We start from the raw sequence: 15492 nt of genomic DNA on the forward strand, positions 1-15492 counted from the left end.
CACATCAGTTGCGCCGCCATCAATCTGGACAGCTGCGCTCCTCGCCCTTGGGTGCAAACAGTGCAACTTCCAGCATCCGCGGGCATCCCGGTAGTAGTCCGCTTGCTTCTAGCCTCGTGTTGGCCGGGCGAACAACAACGCCAGCTATCCAGCCACCTCGAACGACGACCCAAACATACCTTATTGCAACGACCACAGTTCACAGCAACGCAAACATGGCCGACGCAGCCGGCGATTCAGGTACGTTGCAATTACACCACCAGAATCGTCAGTGATTGAATCTGTCTTCTGACGTTGCATGTCCTCGCAGCCGGGTCGAACTTGAATCTCACTACCGAGGAGAAGCGTGTTTTTGGTCAGCTGTTCAGGCAAGCCGATACCGACGGTGTTGGCGTGGTCACTGGTGAAATTGCTGTCAAATTCTTTGACAAGACACGGCTGGACTCCAAAGTCCTAGGAGAGGCTAGTTGCTCACCTCTCCCCGCCCCGGCGAAACCTGGAAACACGTGCGTGCTGTTTGGGCAGAAGATACTAACTACTGCTTGCGCAACAGATATGGCAGATAGCCGACAGTGAGAACAGGGGCTTTCTGACCCCGGCGGGCTTCAGCGCTGTTCTGCGCTTGATCGGCCATGCCCAAGCAGGCCGCGAACCGACGACCGAGCTGGCATCTCAACCCGGACCGTTGCCCCATTTCGACGGCTTCCAGCTCCCCGGCCTTTCGTCACCTCCCCCACCGCCACCAGCGACACTACAGGCTCAGAGTACTGGCGGGCCTGTTCGAATTCCGGCATTGACCCCCGAGAAGGTCAATCAATATGCCGGGTTATTTGAGCGTCAGGCTTTGCAGCCCGGGGGGCTGCTCCCGGGCGATCAGGCCAAGTCCATCTTCGAGAAGGCTGGTCTGCCAATCGAGGTGCTGGGACGGATCTGGCAATTGGCCGACACTGAGCAACGAGGTGCTCTTGTGCAGACCGAGTTCGTCATCGCTATGCACCTGCTCACCTCGATGAAATCGGGCGCGCTCCGTGGTCTTCCCAGTATCCTGCCAGCACCGCTCTACGAGGCCGCCACAAGACGTTTGGCCGCTCCACGTCAGTCGCCGACGGCTACGGGCCACATCTCCGCCATTCCTCGACAGCTGAGCGGCTCGGCACCCATACGCACAGGCAGCCCTCTCGGGCGTCCGCCCATCACAGCGCAATCGTCAACGGTGTCTGGGCCAGACTGGCTTGTCACGCCAGCCGACAAAGCGCGCTTTGATCAGCTCTACGACGACCTCGACAAAACTCGCAAGGGATACATCACGGGAGAAGAGGCAGTGCCTTTCCTCAGCCAGTCTAGCCTTCCTGAAGATGCCCTGGCGCAGATCTGGGACCTGGCCGACTGTAATTCGGAAGGCGTCCTGAACCGCGACACTTTTGCTGTGGCCATGTATCTTATTCGTCAACAGCGCACCAGACGTGATGGCTCTTCAGCATTGCCATCAACGCTACCCCCCAACCTTGTCCCACCAAGCATGCGCCAGCGGACTCGCCCCGCAGCTGCGACGGGCTCTCCCTTTGACGCTCCTGCACCTCCTCCACAAGCTCAGCCTCCCGTCGCGGCGCCCAAGTCCGCTCTGGAGGACTTATTTGGTCTGGACACGACCCCTACGCCAGCTGTGCAAGCCCAGGTGGCGCAGAACACGGGCGGTTCAAACGCCGTTGATCCATTCGCTGCGGGCGCCAACATACAGACCCCATCATCCCCTGTAAAGCCCTCGTCGCCGGCGAACACTCAGTTCAAGCCCTTTGTCCCTTCGTCCTCTTTTGGGCGAGGTCTGACTGTCCATGGCACTGGAGACTCGGCTGGCTCTGGTATTGGATCCAACAGAGCGGTTGGCGCAGCGTCAGACGATCTCCTGGGCGATAACGACCCTGAGATCAGCAAGAAGCTCACTAGCGAGACTGCCGAGCTGGCCAATCTATCCAACCAGGTAGGATCTCTGTCAAAGCAGATGCAGGAGGTTCAAGGGCAGCGAAATGCCTCACAGAACGAGTTCAATCAAGCCAGCGCACAAAAAAAGAACTTTGAGCAGCGCCTTGCACAGCTGCGTACGCTTTACGAGAAGGAAGCTGGCGATGTGCAGGCTCTACAACAGCAACTCAGCGATGCACGCAAGGAGACTCAGAAGCTCCAGGCAGAATGCATGCAGCTCGACACGACGTACCGAGATCTGCAGACGCAACACCAGCAGGTACTGAGTAGTCTCGAGGCTGACCGACACGAAAATACCGGACTGAAGGAGAAGATTAGAGCGGTCAACGCCGAAGTCGCCCAGCTCAAGCCTCAAATCGAGAAGCTCAAGTCAGAGGCGAGGCAGCAAAAGGGCTTGGTTGCCATTAACAAGAAGCAACTCTCGACGAACGAAGCCGAGCGGGAAAGGCTACAGTCTGAGGCAGCTGATCTCGCCAAGAGCCATAGTGAGGCCCTCTCTAGGCAAGACACTGGCTCCTCGCTTCCCGGCTCTGCATCTGTGGCCAGTCCGGCAGCGTCTGTAGCCAGCGCGAACAACCCGTTTTTCAAGCGAACAGGAAGTACCGACATCATGGGAGCCTTTGCCTCTCCAGCGATCAAGTCTTCTGCCGCCGATCAATCGTTCGACGACATATTTGGCCCTTCGCAGCCTCCCACCCGGTCGACTGACACCCCGCCCCCTCCCATCACGTCTTTCAAGCCGCAAACCACCGGAACATCTACTGGCAGTGTCAGCTCTTGGGCCACACCTCCTGCTGCGTCCCCTACCATGAGTCGCCAGCAGACCTTGACCGCCGAGCCCCCTGCGCCACCTGAGTCCCGTCAGATCAGTTCAAGCTTCCTGCCTTTTTCGGACGCATCTGAATCGCTTTCCTCATCACGCGCCGTGTCCCCACCAGCCTCCCGAGCCGGTGAACCCTTTGAGTCTGTTGTCGCAACACCCACACAGGCCCCCCCCGGTGCGTTCCCAGACGAACCGACTCCCACTGGTGAGGGCTCCGAGACACTTCGCGAGACGGGTTCAGCTAGCGAAAGCAAGGCCAGCGCAAATGACAGCCCATCAGCTGCAATCGGCGCTGTTGGCGCGACGACGGGTGGTGGAGGCGGTGATCCTTTTGCTGCCACGGATGAAGAAAAGGCAAAGTCGGATTTTGACAACGCCTTTGCAAGCTTCACCAAGGCTCACAAGGCCCCTGAAAAGTCCAGTAACGAGCCCATCAAGCCAGCTGTGGCCTTTGACTCCGAGTTCCCCCCCATCTCCGAGCTGGAGAGAGACGACGACTCTGATACGGCCAGCGAGGGTGGTGGATTTGATGACGATTTCGCGCCTGCTTCGCCTCCCAAGAAGCAGAACGAGGCTCCTGCTATTGCGCCTTTCGGCGATGGGTCAGCGGCGACTCAGGTGCCGGTGCCCAATGCTACTGTGGCGAATTCGAGTCTAACTGCAGTAAAGAACAACAGGTTTGTCGCCTCTATGCTTTGACCGTGCGATGTGACACCAAGGATCGAACATGCCTGCTGACATGCACAGTGAACCTACAGCACCCACCAGTTCACTCCAGCATGAGCCGACAAGCCCGGCCACACCCCAGAACGACAATCCGTTTGCACCGCCAGCTACAAGCGGCGCAAACGTACTGAGCCAACCATTCGACCAAGCGCCCCAAGCAAAAGGGGTCTTCGACGATCTAGACGACGATTTTGACGGGCTCGAAGACGCCAAAGAGGGTTCAGCTGACGATGACTTCCAGACCATCTCGAGATCCGGTTTGGACGACTTCAATCCCGTCTTCGACAGCAGCCCCCCTCAAAGCCAGGCAAAGAGCGAGCCTGCGACAGCTCCATTTGGGCAGGAAAGCAGCTACGACTTTGGCAGCGCGTCCACCACGTCAGCTACTCCTGCTGGTGCAGGTGCCGGTACAGCTGGGCCCGACAAGAGCTCGGCCGATGCCCATGATTGGGATTCCATCTTCGCAACTCTGGACTCCCCCAACGGCTCCGCCGCAGGTACCGCGGCACGTACCGCCGCTCCGTTGAATGCTCCGGCCCCAGTCGACATCCCCGTCCCGGCCCCGGCCGTAGCACCTGTTGCCGAACCGGAGTCGAGGCCTTTGCCCGCCAGGGGCTTGACCGAGGATGGCAAAGATGATGACCCGATTCTCAGAAATCTGACCAACATGGGATACTCTCGATCCGACGCACTTTTGGCCCTCGAGAAGTACGACTACAACTTGGAAAGAGTGAGTCGCGCACCGATTACCTATTTATCGTATTGGGGACTAACGAGACGTCAATTTCCAGGCTGCCAACCACCTCGCGAGCCAGTCGTGACAGTGACGAGTGGACCGGGGCGTAAATAGCGAGTACGGGTGGTAATTGTGATGATGGTGGCAGTAGTCCAGCTTGGATCTAGTTTTTCTCTGCATTCCCTCGAAGCGCCTTCTTCTAGCTTTCTCTTTTCAGTTTCTCCGGACGATGCTTCTCGCCTGCTGTGCGGAACATATGTCTTTGTTTCAGCAAGGGCAAATCGTTTCGCCAGCTGCCAGGCCGATGCCTTGGTACATCATCCTGACAGTATATGTAGGCTGTAGAATAATAGGCGTGATCTAATCGATGTCTCAATGCCGAGGCTCTGTGTTTGATATTGGTTTGTTCACGACGCAACACATCGTTGTGGAGTCAGCGAACCTGCTGGATATCTGTATGATCGAGGCCACATATGGACGTAATGGCTGTGTCTTGTACAACCGTCACATACGATTCTTTATCCGATCTATGATTCCAGCGACACTACGGGGGAACCATGGCACTGTCTCCTGCCAGAGAGAAGACCCCTCGACCAAGTGCTGCAGATGCAAGTAGAACGGCTACTTCCGGGCTTGCAGATATGGTTGGGCATATATGGCGCGGCATGGTAGCTGCCGAGGTGGAGTTTGATGCGCACCATAGGCGACATGGCATTGTCCCGAGGCAATCTTCCTCCCCAGTGGGAGCCGCGTACAGACGATGGAGCAGAACTGGGTCTTGCCTAGGCAAACATTGCTGCATCGCGACTCTACCCAAGGCAAACGACAAGGCAGTGGAGACAGGTACGCTAGGATGGCACCATACTATGCCGACAGGACCCGAACGTACTGAACGCTGGCCAATGAGTGCGTGCGATAAGCCAGGGCAACAAGTCAGCTAGCTGATACCAACCTTATACGACGGGGACCACCCCTAACAGGTTCCACGCTGCCCATAGCTCTAGAAGCCATGTCCGACGCCGGACAGCCAGACAAAAATTTCCTGGTGTGCAGCTACATGACTGTTGAGCAGCGCGCGATCTAGCAGCCTCCCCTTTTCCGCAACACCACAGCTCGACACAACTACCACGACCCGGCATTCAGTCCCAGATTAAAATCAAGATTCTGGTGACCCGCAGTTTGTACGCAAACATCGAACAAATCCCCCGATACCCCCCTAAACCCTCGAACATCACGAATTATGTCTCCGCCGTCAGTCTCGGGTCGACAGAAGGAGTCGAACCTGGCTAGACTCCTTGGATCCGGTAACGTGGCAATACCCATCGGCTATTTGAATACGGTCACTGACACGTACAAACTACAGGGTCCGCTGGTATTGCCGAGCTGGCCGTCTTCCATCCAGTGAGAACATGATCGAACGCAACATCACGACCCACACCTTCTGACACCAAGTGCACCTAGGTCGACACCATAGCGAAGCGTCTCATGAGCAACCAGACCAAGGTGCGATTCATGTAGCCACCTTTCGCGTTTCTTCGCGCTCTGACACCGAAGCAGATTACGAATGCCGCCGAATTGAACAAGGTTGTGTTCAGGGACACTGCGAACGCGGCAGCTGGCCGCAAGTTCTTCTCCTTGTTCCCCGGCCTGGGCTATGCTGCTGGCTACAAGGTGCTCCAGAGGATATACAAGTACGGCGGCCAGCCGATCGCGCGCGATTACCTGGACACCCACTACGGCCGTGATTTTGAGCAAGCCTTTGGCAAGAAGACGGGCAAGGCCGTGATGCACTCAACGGCAGGCAGGTGAGATGATCCATGTTTTGTGGGATGATGACGAACGACCTCAGCTAACAGGGCTTGATAGCTTGATCGGTATCGGTGAGATTGTTCTTCTGCCGCTGGATGTTCTCAAGATCAAGAGGCAGACGAACCCCGAGGCTTTCCGCGGAAGGGGTGTGTTTAAGATTGTCGCCGACGAGGGCTTTGGGCTGTACAGGGGCTGGGGCTGGACCGCGGCGCGTAACGCTCCCGGGTCTTTCGCAGTACGTGGTTCTCTTTCGATGGCTTGTACTGCGGACACTGACAAGATGTTGCGCAGCTTTTCGGAGGTTCCGCCTTCGCCAAGGAGTTCATCTTCCACCTTGAGGATTACAACAAGGCCTCGTGGTTCCAGAACTTTGTGGCGTCTATTGCCGGTGCCTCGGCTTCCCTGGTCGTTTCTGCGCCGTTGGATGTCATCAAGACGAGGATTCAAAACCGCAACTTCGACAACCCCGAGGGTGGATTCAAGATTCTCAGCAAGATGGCCAAGAACGAAGGCCTGTCCAGTTTCTTCAAGGGCCTGGTTCCCAAGGTACGTTGTACAAGCACGGACGCGCCGCGCCTTGCGCTGGTCCAACGAGCTGTGGCTAATTACAATTCACCTCTAGTTGTTGATGACCGGCCCGAAGCTCGTCTTCTCGTTCTGGCTGGCTCAGACGCTGATTCCTGCCTTCGACGGCATGCTGCCTAAATGATCTACCGGTGTCGGCGGTAAGGACGACCTGCCAACGCATCGAGGCGGTTTTGGACTGCGGTCCACGACTGACTTTGCCATGGCCGATGACGTTGGCTACATATGGTGGTGATGCTGAAGGGCGCGACCCGGAACGCCTTGATAGAGTGCATGCTTCATTGCATGGCGTACCTCGTTGTATAATAGAAATGAAATTTTAATTGAAGATCCTTTGGAAACAACCCACGGAAGTGTTCGGCTGGGCAGTCTTCTGCATAGTGGCCCTATGTCCTCGGCGTCGAAGGGAACTTTGGCAGCTGTGACATGACTGAGCCAATAGAGACAGAGCTAGCTATCTACCTGTGGGCCCGGGTTCGGTACATGCACAGTCGAGGCTCAACTGCTGTTGTGATTCACGAAACTTGGCAAGGCGGACAAGGTACCGACGGCAATCTGAGGTACCTATAGTGAGGTGCTTGGGTAGTAGCTCAGCTTTAGTGGTCCCAACCCAGTCCGGGGCCTTATTGGGTGCACGTAGGCAAATGACGTGCCAGCTTCCGCCGAGCACGAGCCCCGACGCTGTCGTTGCTGTGGCAACATGACAGCAACACAAGGGCTTTGGGCGCGTCACCAACCCCATTGACAGAGCAAGGCAGGGGGTGTCAGCTATCCAACCAGGTAGGGATCCCCTCTACGACTAGCTCGCATATCAATAAACGAACCTCCAAGTCCACCTCGTCTGAGCTTTCCATGTTGGTACACAATCGACAACACCAAGCTGGTCGCCAGGCCGAACACAGCCCTTGTTACTATTCCTCTCTCTCACGACTGATCATATTGCGCGTTGAACCATTCGAGGACTGACAAGGACGACAAGCCAGGAGCTTGCGTATCAACGCAGAAACCATTCCTTTGGTGGAAAAAAAAAAACCCCCATTGAGAGTGGACATTCCAAGCATCCGCGACATCCTCTCCAGAGACCCTCAACATTCCAACTCAACCAGGACTACTGCCGGAATGCCGCTCATGGACCGTGACCCCTCTTGGGAGGGAGAAGGCCATCTCAGGCATCAGCACTCGGCATCTTCTGATCATGGTCGAGCACTCATTCCCATGTACGTGCGAGCTCGTCATAGTTTCTTACTAAACACCATGTTTTCGTGTGCTTCGGCAGAATGACTTGGTCCAAGCTAATCCGCCAAAGGTGGGATAGCTCTGATCCCGAACGCGCGCCTCCGCCGCTTCCACTCAATCCTCAGTCGCCCAGCATCTCGCCGCGAAAGGGTACATCGAGCGCAATACAGTCTGCTCACGCTACACTCGCCGAAAGGGCCCGCGAGAGCAGCGGCATGCCCAGCCCTTTGACAAAGCGCACAAACGATAGCTCCCCAGACAAGTCTCTTGTCAGAGGTCCTCAACACCGACGAATGCAGTCGCTTCACACCGGCACCGTCCGCGACATCAGCCTCTTGCTCGAAAACGGGCCCCAGCCTGGGCCTTCCTCTCCCACGAAACCTGCCGAGAAGAACTTGCGGCCCTCAACCCCTTCCAGGGCACCACATAGCTTCTCCGAGTCGGTTCTGTCGGACAAGGAGAACCACGCCATCGTCACCTCTCCAACGCCGGGACCGAGCCTGACGCCGATCGTCCGTCCGACTGCCCGTAGAACGCACCAAAGCATACTCGGAGACAACACGCCGCCACAGTCCGCAACCATGCTGGCCCTTCAACACGTGCCCTCTCCGGCCCCGGCCCCGAAGGAGGCCGAATCACCTCTCCAGAATGCCAATCCTGCACCCACATCGACGGCCCTCGTGCGTGCTCCGCTGAACTTCGACGGGCTTTCCAATCAGATCTTGAGCCTTACAAACATAGCGACTGCGCTCCAGAGAGACATGGCGCAACTGAGCCGCCGCAGCCGGGACAATGCGACCGATCTCTCCAGTCTCAAAGAAGCCACGACGGCCCGGGACGAAGATATCCGTAAAAGCATCCGCGAAATGATGACCAATCTCAACGAGGTGAATTCCCGACCACTCTCGCGGGACCCTTACGGTTCAGGGTTGTATCTCGACAACAAACCACACTACGGCTCGGTATCGAAGTCTACCAGGCCCTTCTCCCTCCCCAGGATCCCGTCCCCCACCAGCTTCTCAGCCTCCTTGGACCGCGATTCCGTCAGCACACCATCGCTGTGCTCTCAGGATGCATCCGGCTCAGTCGCCATCCTTGAAAGGGTCATGCGGGACATGGGCACCAAAGAAGGGCAGGACTTGCTATTGAGTCGTCTGTCCGAGGTTGCTGACAGGCTGGCTGGTGTGGCCCCAGCAGCAAAGGTTGAAGAACTACTCAACCTCGCCAAGAAGAGTTCACAACACGCCAATGTACGCGGACAGGACAATAGCTCTCCAAACCGCAATCCAAACTACGCCGACAAGAGATCTGCCAATCTAGAGGTCGGATTCGATGATAACTCGCCCGGCCCGGTAGCGCATAGAATGGCAGCTCTTGTCCGCGATGACAACCGGCAGAACTCCTCTGCCCTGGCCGTCAAAGCCAGTGAACCCTTGAGTGACGACTTTGTCAAGGTCATCCGCGGTGTCAAGGACAGTATTGCTCAAAGCGGTGGTCTCACGGCCGAGGTCAAGGCTCTCGTCCGCGAGCTTCGAGGTGAAGTCCTCGGCATGGGCCGCGAAATCGGCCGCAGACTCGATGAGGTCAAGGACACGGGCAATGACGCCGATGAAGCTGCCAGCAAGGAAGAGATTGCTAAGATCGTCGACGAAGGTCTCGATCAGATGAAGGAACAGATGAGTGAGCTGGTCCGGGAACACCGACGATCGTCCACCGCATCAGCGGCGTCTCGTGCCAATGCGATCGACTACCAGGAAATCTATAACGCCATGCGAGCTGCTCTCCGCGACGCGAAGGCCGCCGGGCCGCAAACTCCAGACCTCAGCCGGGAAGACGTTGTTGAGGCTGTCAGGCTAGCTTGGGAAGATTACAAGCCGCAGGTTGAAGCCGAGGATTTGTCATTCGGTAGGGAAGATGTCCTTGAATACCTCAAAGAAGGACTTCAGGACTACGTGGCGCAAGACGACAGGGTTCCTGGCGCCACTAGAGATGAGGTCTTCCAGGCCGTGGTTGAAGGTCTGAAGCATTTCGTGCCACCAAGAATGGATTCCGCAACGGCACTATCACGCGATGAGATTCTTGACGCCGTACGAGAATGCTTGGAGGAATTCGAATTCCCTGTCGCACCATCAGCCATGAACGCAGAGCTCTCTCGTGACGACATGGTTCACGCAGTCCAGGAGGGTTTGCGAGGGTTCGATTTTCCTCAACCCACCTCGCTCCTTGCACCACCACGCGACGACAACGACATCAGTTCGCGCCTTCAACAGTTGATGGACTATCTACGCCAGGAGTTTAACGCAGTCTCTGAAGAAGCCAAACAGAATGTTGCCGCCAATGGGCGGGACACTGAGCAGGTGCTCGACGCGACCAAGGACGGCCTTGAGAGGCTCCGCAGCGACATGGAAGAATTGATGAGCCATATCAATCTCGAGCGTGGCACGAGCGTGGAACAAGAAGAGCTCATGGAAACTCTGGCTGAGGCATTGGACGGTCTACGAGACGAAATGGCTTCCCTGGTCCAGAAGGCCACAGAGGACTCCAGGCTCATGATGGAGTCCCACATGGACTCACTACGCGACACAGTTCACTCATCCATGGTACCAGTCAGTCCTCAGAATAACAATGCAGATGTCCTCGAAGCAGTCAAAATCGGCCTCGACAGCGTGCGAGCCGAGATGCATCGCCCTTTCGCTGGCCATGCCGAGATCCTAGATGCCCTCCACGAAGGCTTGGCAGACCTACGCTCCAGCATTGATAAGGTCGGCGACCGACCGGTGGATCTCACGGCCAACGATGAGATTCTAGATGCTCTGAAAGCAGGCCTGGATGGTGTCCGGTCAGAAATCGACGCGCTGCGTCAGCATGCGCAAGAGGATAAGGCTGTCACCACCATGAACGACAACGCCGTCGTGCCTGCCGCTCCCGCTGACGCGCTGCGTCATGATGATATCAAAAACCTCGAGGTCCTCATCACGCAGCTTCGCATCAAGGTGGAGGCCATGAATGTGGAAACTTTCGAGAAACCGGCACGGGAGACGAGCGCAGGGGAGGACTTCACTCGCCTCGAAGACATGCTGCGCGGTGTTCAGGAGTCAGTCTCGGGGATCGCTCAGGAAAGAGAAGCGCCCGTCAAACCTGCGAGCACCGACAGCGCATCCAGGGAGGACGTGGAAGCGATCGAGACAATCCTGCGCAATACAAAGGCCAAACTCGACGATCTCATGGACGGCGAGCAGGCTATCCGCAAAGAACATCTGGATAGTGTTGAGGCTTTGGTGGCTGATACCCGCGAGGCAGTCAGCAATGCCGCAGCACAGATCGAAGGACTGCCAAGCAAGGACAACATGCTGACACTCGAGGCTTTGGTGGCACAAATTGCCAACGGGCTCGAGGAGACGAAGGAACAGGCCACCAAGGGGCTGGCCGACCCAGAGAGAGTGACCAAGAGTGACGTTGATGCTGTCGGAGCTGCGTGTCTGGACATCAAGACTTCTTTTGAGCAGACGATCAAAACGGACATGGCTGCCCTGGCTTCAGGCGAAGATATACAGACCATCAGCACCACCCTCGAAGATCTGAAAACCCGCGTTGAGTCGACTGGTGCCCTGCACACAGCAGCGCTTGAAGAGCGACAAGCCGAGATCGTAGGGGTAGGCGAGCGAGTCTCCGATGTCAAGACTCTACTGGAGGAGTTCCAAACCTTGGCCAAGGGCAAGCTGGAGGATGGAGCCACTGGCATCGAAGCCCTGGGGAAATTGCTCGAGGGCGTCTCGGAAACGGTCGAGCTTAATGCCGGCGTTGGCCAGGAACTGAAAGAGCTCTCTGATATCATAAAAGCCGAGTTTGAGGAATCGAAGGCAGGCGTCGTCGGTGCCAAACTCGACACTGACGAGAAGTTCAGCGAGATCACCGAGAAGCTGGGCGCCAAGATCGAGGAGAAGATCGCCGAGCTCATGCTCAAGTATGACGAGTTCCAGACTTCATCCGACGAGCGGACTAAGGCAGGAGAGGCTCGTGACGCAGAAATCGACGCAGCATTGCTGAGCACAAAGAACGTCGCCGAAGAGCTGAAGACCCTTATCGACACCCTTGGTTCCGCTGTCACTGACTCTCTTGAAAAGATGGAAGAGGCCTCGAGAACAGTCTTCAGCAAAGTGGAAGAGCTCGCCAACAAGACAGAAGAAAACGACTCCAACGACAAGACCGAGCACCAACAGACTCGGGATCAAATCACACAGGCCATCGCCTCTGTTGGTGCATTGCAGGGGCAAGTTGGCGACTTCCAGCCCCAGATTCTCCAGGCTGTCAAGGATGTCCTGGTCATTGTCGACCAGCATTATGAACACTCTAAGTCATCGGCAACCGACCTTCACAGCAGGCTCGAAGTCGCAAAGGCAGAGCCCGGGCCACCTCTCTTGCCTCCCATCGAGAAGTACGACGACACAGTCGTGCACGAGAAGCTTGACCAGCTTGTGTCCAGCACGGAGAAATACGATGACACAGCTGTGCAGGAGAAGCTCGACAAGCTCGTTGAGAGCACCGAGAAGTACGATGATGCTGTCATGCAAGAGAAGCTGGACCGATTGGTCAACCACACCGAGGAGGCGGACAAGGCCTTTTCTCAACTGCAGACGCTAGAGCAGGTTCATCAACAAGTCATGGCTACAGCTGCCGAAATCTCATCGTTCCTCGCAAACCAGGCGAAAGAAGTCGCCGAGGCCAACGATGCCAAAGAAAAGTCCTTGCAAGAGACGACTCTTGCTCTGGAGCGGCAGCTCGTTCACAAGGACCAAGTTGACCAGAATCTTGCGTCCCTTCGACAGGAGGAAGATCTCCTGAAGGACTCGATTAAAAGTCTTCGAATGGAACAAAACGCGATGAACAAGCAGAAGACGAGGTTGACAGCTGATGTCTCGTCGCTCGAGATGGCATTGCGCATCCGTCGCGAAGAGCTGCACGAGATGGAGAACCGAGCCGAGGGATTGGAGCGCAGGATTCTCGAGGGCGTCATGGACCACTCTCGCGTTCTTCTCATGTCCAAGGCTGCGAAAGGTCAGGAGATGATGAACCGCAAGCGTGTCAAGGTGCCAAAGACATCGTCACGTGCGTCAGCGGAAACGACCCAGCAGCCGCGCGCTTCTCCTGCTGTCAATCTTGCTCTCTCTGCGAAGCGCAACCTGGCGCCTCCGGGAGTGAACAGCCCAGGCCGCCGCATTTTGTCTCTCAGCCAGATTAACAACAATGTGCAAAGTGGAGGTGTGGCTCGAAGCCAAAGCGTACGGACCCCAGCCGCGGCTGGCCGTTCCCTCCGCAAGAGCAGCTGGGGTGGTGGGTTCGACAAAGACCGCGGTGCCCAGAATAAAGAAAACATCTCGGTACGGGAGGTGGATGAAGACTCTGATCTGCCTTCCTTTGACACACCAAGTGGCTTGCGGCGGTCCGTTGGTCAGTCTGCTGCTGGCGATGATGCCAGTGAGACAGACACTCTTCGGCGGACTAGTCAGGGCACAACCATTTTCACCGAGAGTGTGACGGACAGCATGGTCGGAGAGGACGACAACAGCACAAGACTGGATTATTCAGATGATGATCTGCAAAGCCAATGGACGGAGAGTGCTGTCGGGTCCGACCTTGGTGCGGGAGCTGCTGGAGGCAACGAAGTCATGCTGTACGAGAACGGGCTCGGGGCATGATGCGCTGGGGCAAGTTCGGATTTCGTCGCAACGAACTCGCGGGAGTTTTCACGGGTGGGCGAGGCAGACATTGGGATAAGTTTGAGTTCTCGTGGAGCAGGGGATAACGGATATCGGGGTAATCGGTCTTCCTGTACCCCCACGTTTTTGATCAGTATTTGTAGCGGTAACGACAGTAATGACAATCGTCCTAGTATTACATTCTGAGTGGAGCACTATGGCCAGGTTGGAGATTTACAAGTGACTTTCCTTCTTCATCCGCTGCGGTGCGATGTGATGACGGTCTTGCCATCCATCCACGGCCTCAGACATTCGGGAATATGAACCGTCTTTTCTTCTTCGTTCCACCCGTTCTCCAAAAGTGCGGCCAGCACCCTCGGCACTGCAAGAGCCGTCCCGTTGACAGTCCAAGGGAACGTCAATTGGCCGTCTATCCGGGCACGGGTGGCTAACCTCCTCGTCTGGTAGTCTGTACAGATGCTAGCAGACGTCACCTCACCCCAGCCACCTTGCTGCTCCTGGCGCGAGGGGAAGAAGGCCTCGATGTCAATTTTACGAAACGCGGAAGCCCCGAGTTCGGTCGTGGGCATCTCCAGGACGCGGCAGCTGAGGCCGAGAGATTCCAGCAGCTCCGTCTGCATGTCCAGCATCTCGTCGAAAATTTCAGTTGTGTCATCGAAGTTAGGCGGCGTCCAGGCAAACAGCTCCACCTTGGTGAACTCGTGCACTCTGTACAAGCCTTTGGTGCTCGCACCACGGGCACCCGCCTCGGCGCGGTAGCATCGCGAGACGGCAACGCGCTTGGCGGGAAGGTCAGACTCGCTCAAGGTCGAATTGGCTTTCATCCCTGCGAGAGGAATCTCTGACGTGCCCGCGAGCACAAGCTCGGGCTTGTCGCGTTCGACATCTTCGGCCGGGCGCGCGATCGAATAGATCTGCTGTTCATCGTTCTGGTCGCGAGGCTGGTAACCGCATGCATTGGCGATGTGGCTGTAGACCATGGAAGGGGGGGCGACCTGGCGCCAGCCGTGGCGGACGGCTACTGCCAGCGCGTACTGTACGAGGGCCTGTTCGAGCTGGGCGGCTTCGTCCAGTAGGTAGTAGAACCCCCAGCCTGACGTGCTGCCGGCGCTGGCAAAGTCGAGAATGCCCAGCTCCGCACCAATGTGGACGTGAGAGCGCCAAATTCGGTCCGATGAGGAGGCCTTCTCGAGGTGCTGCTCATTGATCTGGCTGAGGAGAGTTGGCTCTTCGCCAACAGGAGACTCGGGGCTTGATAGGTTCGGAACCGTCGTAGCAAGCGTCTGCATTTCTTCGACCAGACGTGCCTCTAGCTTTTCAACGCCGGAAAGCTCCTTCTTCAGTCTGCGCGCCTCTTCGAGCAGTTGGTCCTTTGTGAGCGAGGAGATATCATTGGCAGTGCCTTCAGCATCGCGAACTGTGGGGTTCGCGATGCACCGTCGAACTTGGTTGGATCGCTCCCTCAACGAACGCGATGAGCGCTGATGATCCTGCCATTGCTTGAATATTGCTGCGATGCGTGCCGGATTCTCACTGTGAGCTCCGTAGTTCCTGTTGCGACAGTTTTCTGCGTGGAGGTCTGCATTCTCTCGTATGTGTTTGATGTCAAGCGTTGGCTTGGGCGCTATTGACGGCCGTTTCATGTCTGCAAATGAGCGACGGAATTTGCCATAGGAGACTCCTCTCGTCCTCCTCAGTCCCGCAGAAGTGCATCCCACTCGCGCAAATGGAAGCATTGTCGTTGTTGTACGCACCTGTGCAGGACCCTCGATACACGGCGTGGAAGTGTAGACTAGGTACTATTGCATGAGTGATCGTACAGTGAGTTCGTAGCATGCTTGAACTGACTTAATCGAGAAGTCCATGCCCATGTTCAGAAA

At 56.7% G+C, this 15492-nt stretch overlaps 4 protein-coding genes across 4 annotated transcripts; 3 read left to right on the forward strand and 1 right to left on the reverse strand.

Moving 5' to 3' along the window:
- Positions 1-215: 215 nt before the first annotated feature.
- Positions 216-4350, forward strand: D7B24_003629 (uncharacterized protein; the record flags this gene model as incomplete). The annotated part of the gene is made up of 5 exons (XM_028637816.1): positions 216-240; positions 311-462; positions 554-3480; positions 3551-4259; positions 4321-4350. 5 exons carry the CDS (start codon positions 216-218, stop codon positions 4348-4350), a joined length of 3843 nt encoding a protein of 1280 aa, XP_028497235.1.
- Positions 4351-5505: 1155 nt separating this feature from the next.
- Positions 5506-6783, forward strand: GGC1 (Mitochondrial GTP/GDP carrier protein 1; the record flags this gene model as incomplete). Its single annotated transcript, XM_028637817.1, has 7 exons — positions 5506-5569; positions 5629-5666; positions 5727-5768; positions 5823-6070; positions 6132-6309; positions 6366-6620; positions 6697-6783. 7 exons carry the CDS (start codon positions 5506-5508, stop codon positions 6781-6783), a joined length of 912 nt encoding a protein of 303 aa, XP_028497236.1.
- Positions 6784-7778: 995 nt separating this feature from the next.
- On the forward strand, positions 7779-13591 carry D7B24_003631 (uncharacterized protein; the record flags this gene model as incomplete). The annotated part of the gene is made up of 2 exons (XM_028637818.1): positions 7779-7876; positions 7936-13591. 2 exons carry the CDS (start codon positions 7779-7781, stop codon positions 13589-13591), a joined length of 5754 nt encoding a protein of 1917 aa, XP_028497237.1.
- A 254-nt stretch (positions 13592-13845) lies between these two features.
- Positions 13846-15348, reverse strand: DIA4 (Serine--tRNA ligase, mitochondrial; the record flags this gene model as incomplete). The annotated part of the gene is made up of 1 exon (XM_028637819.1): positions 13846-15348. One exon carries the CDS (start codon positions 15346-15348, stop codon positions 13846-13848), a length of 1503 nt encoding a protein of 500 aa, XP_028497238.1.
- Positions 15349-15492: the final 144 nt, after the last annotated feature.

This window comes from Verticillium nonalfalfae (genome assembly GCF_003724135.2).
Source record: "Verticillium nonalfalfae strain VnAa140/NRRL 66861 chromosome Unknown scaffold_20, whole genome shotgun sequence".
Lineage (NCBI taxonomy): Eukaryota > Fungi > Ascomycota > Sordariomycetes > Glomerellales > Plectosphaerellaceae > Verticillium > Verticillium nonalfalfae.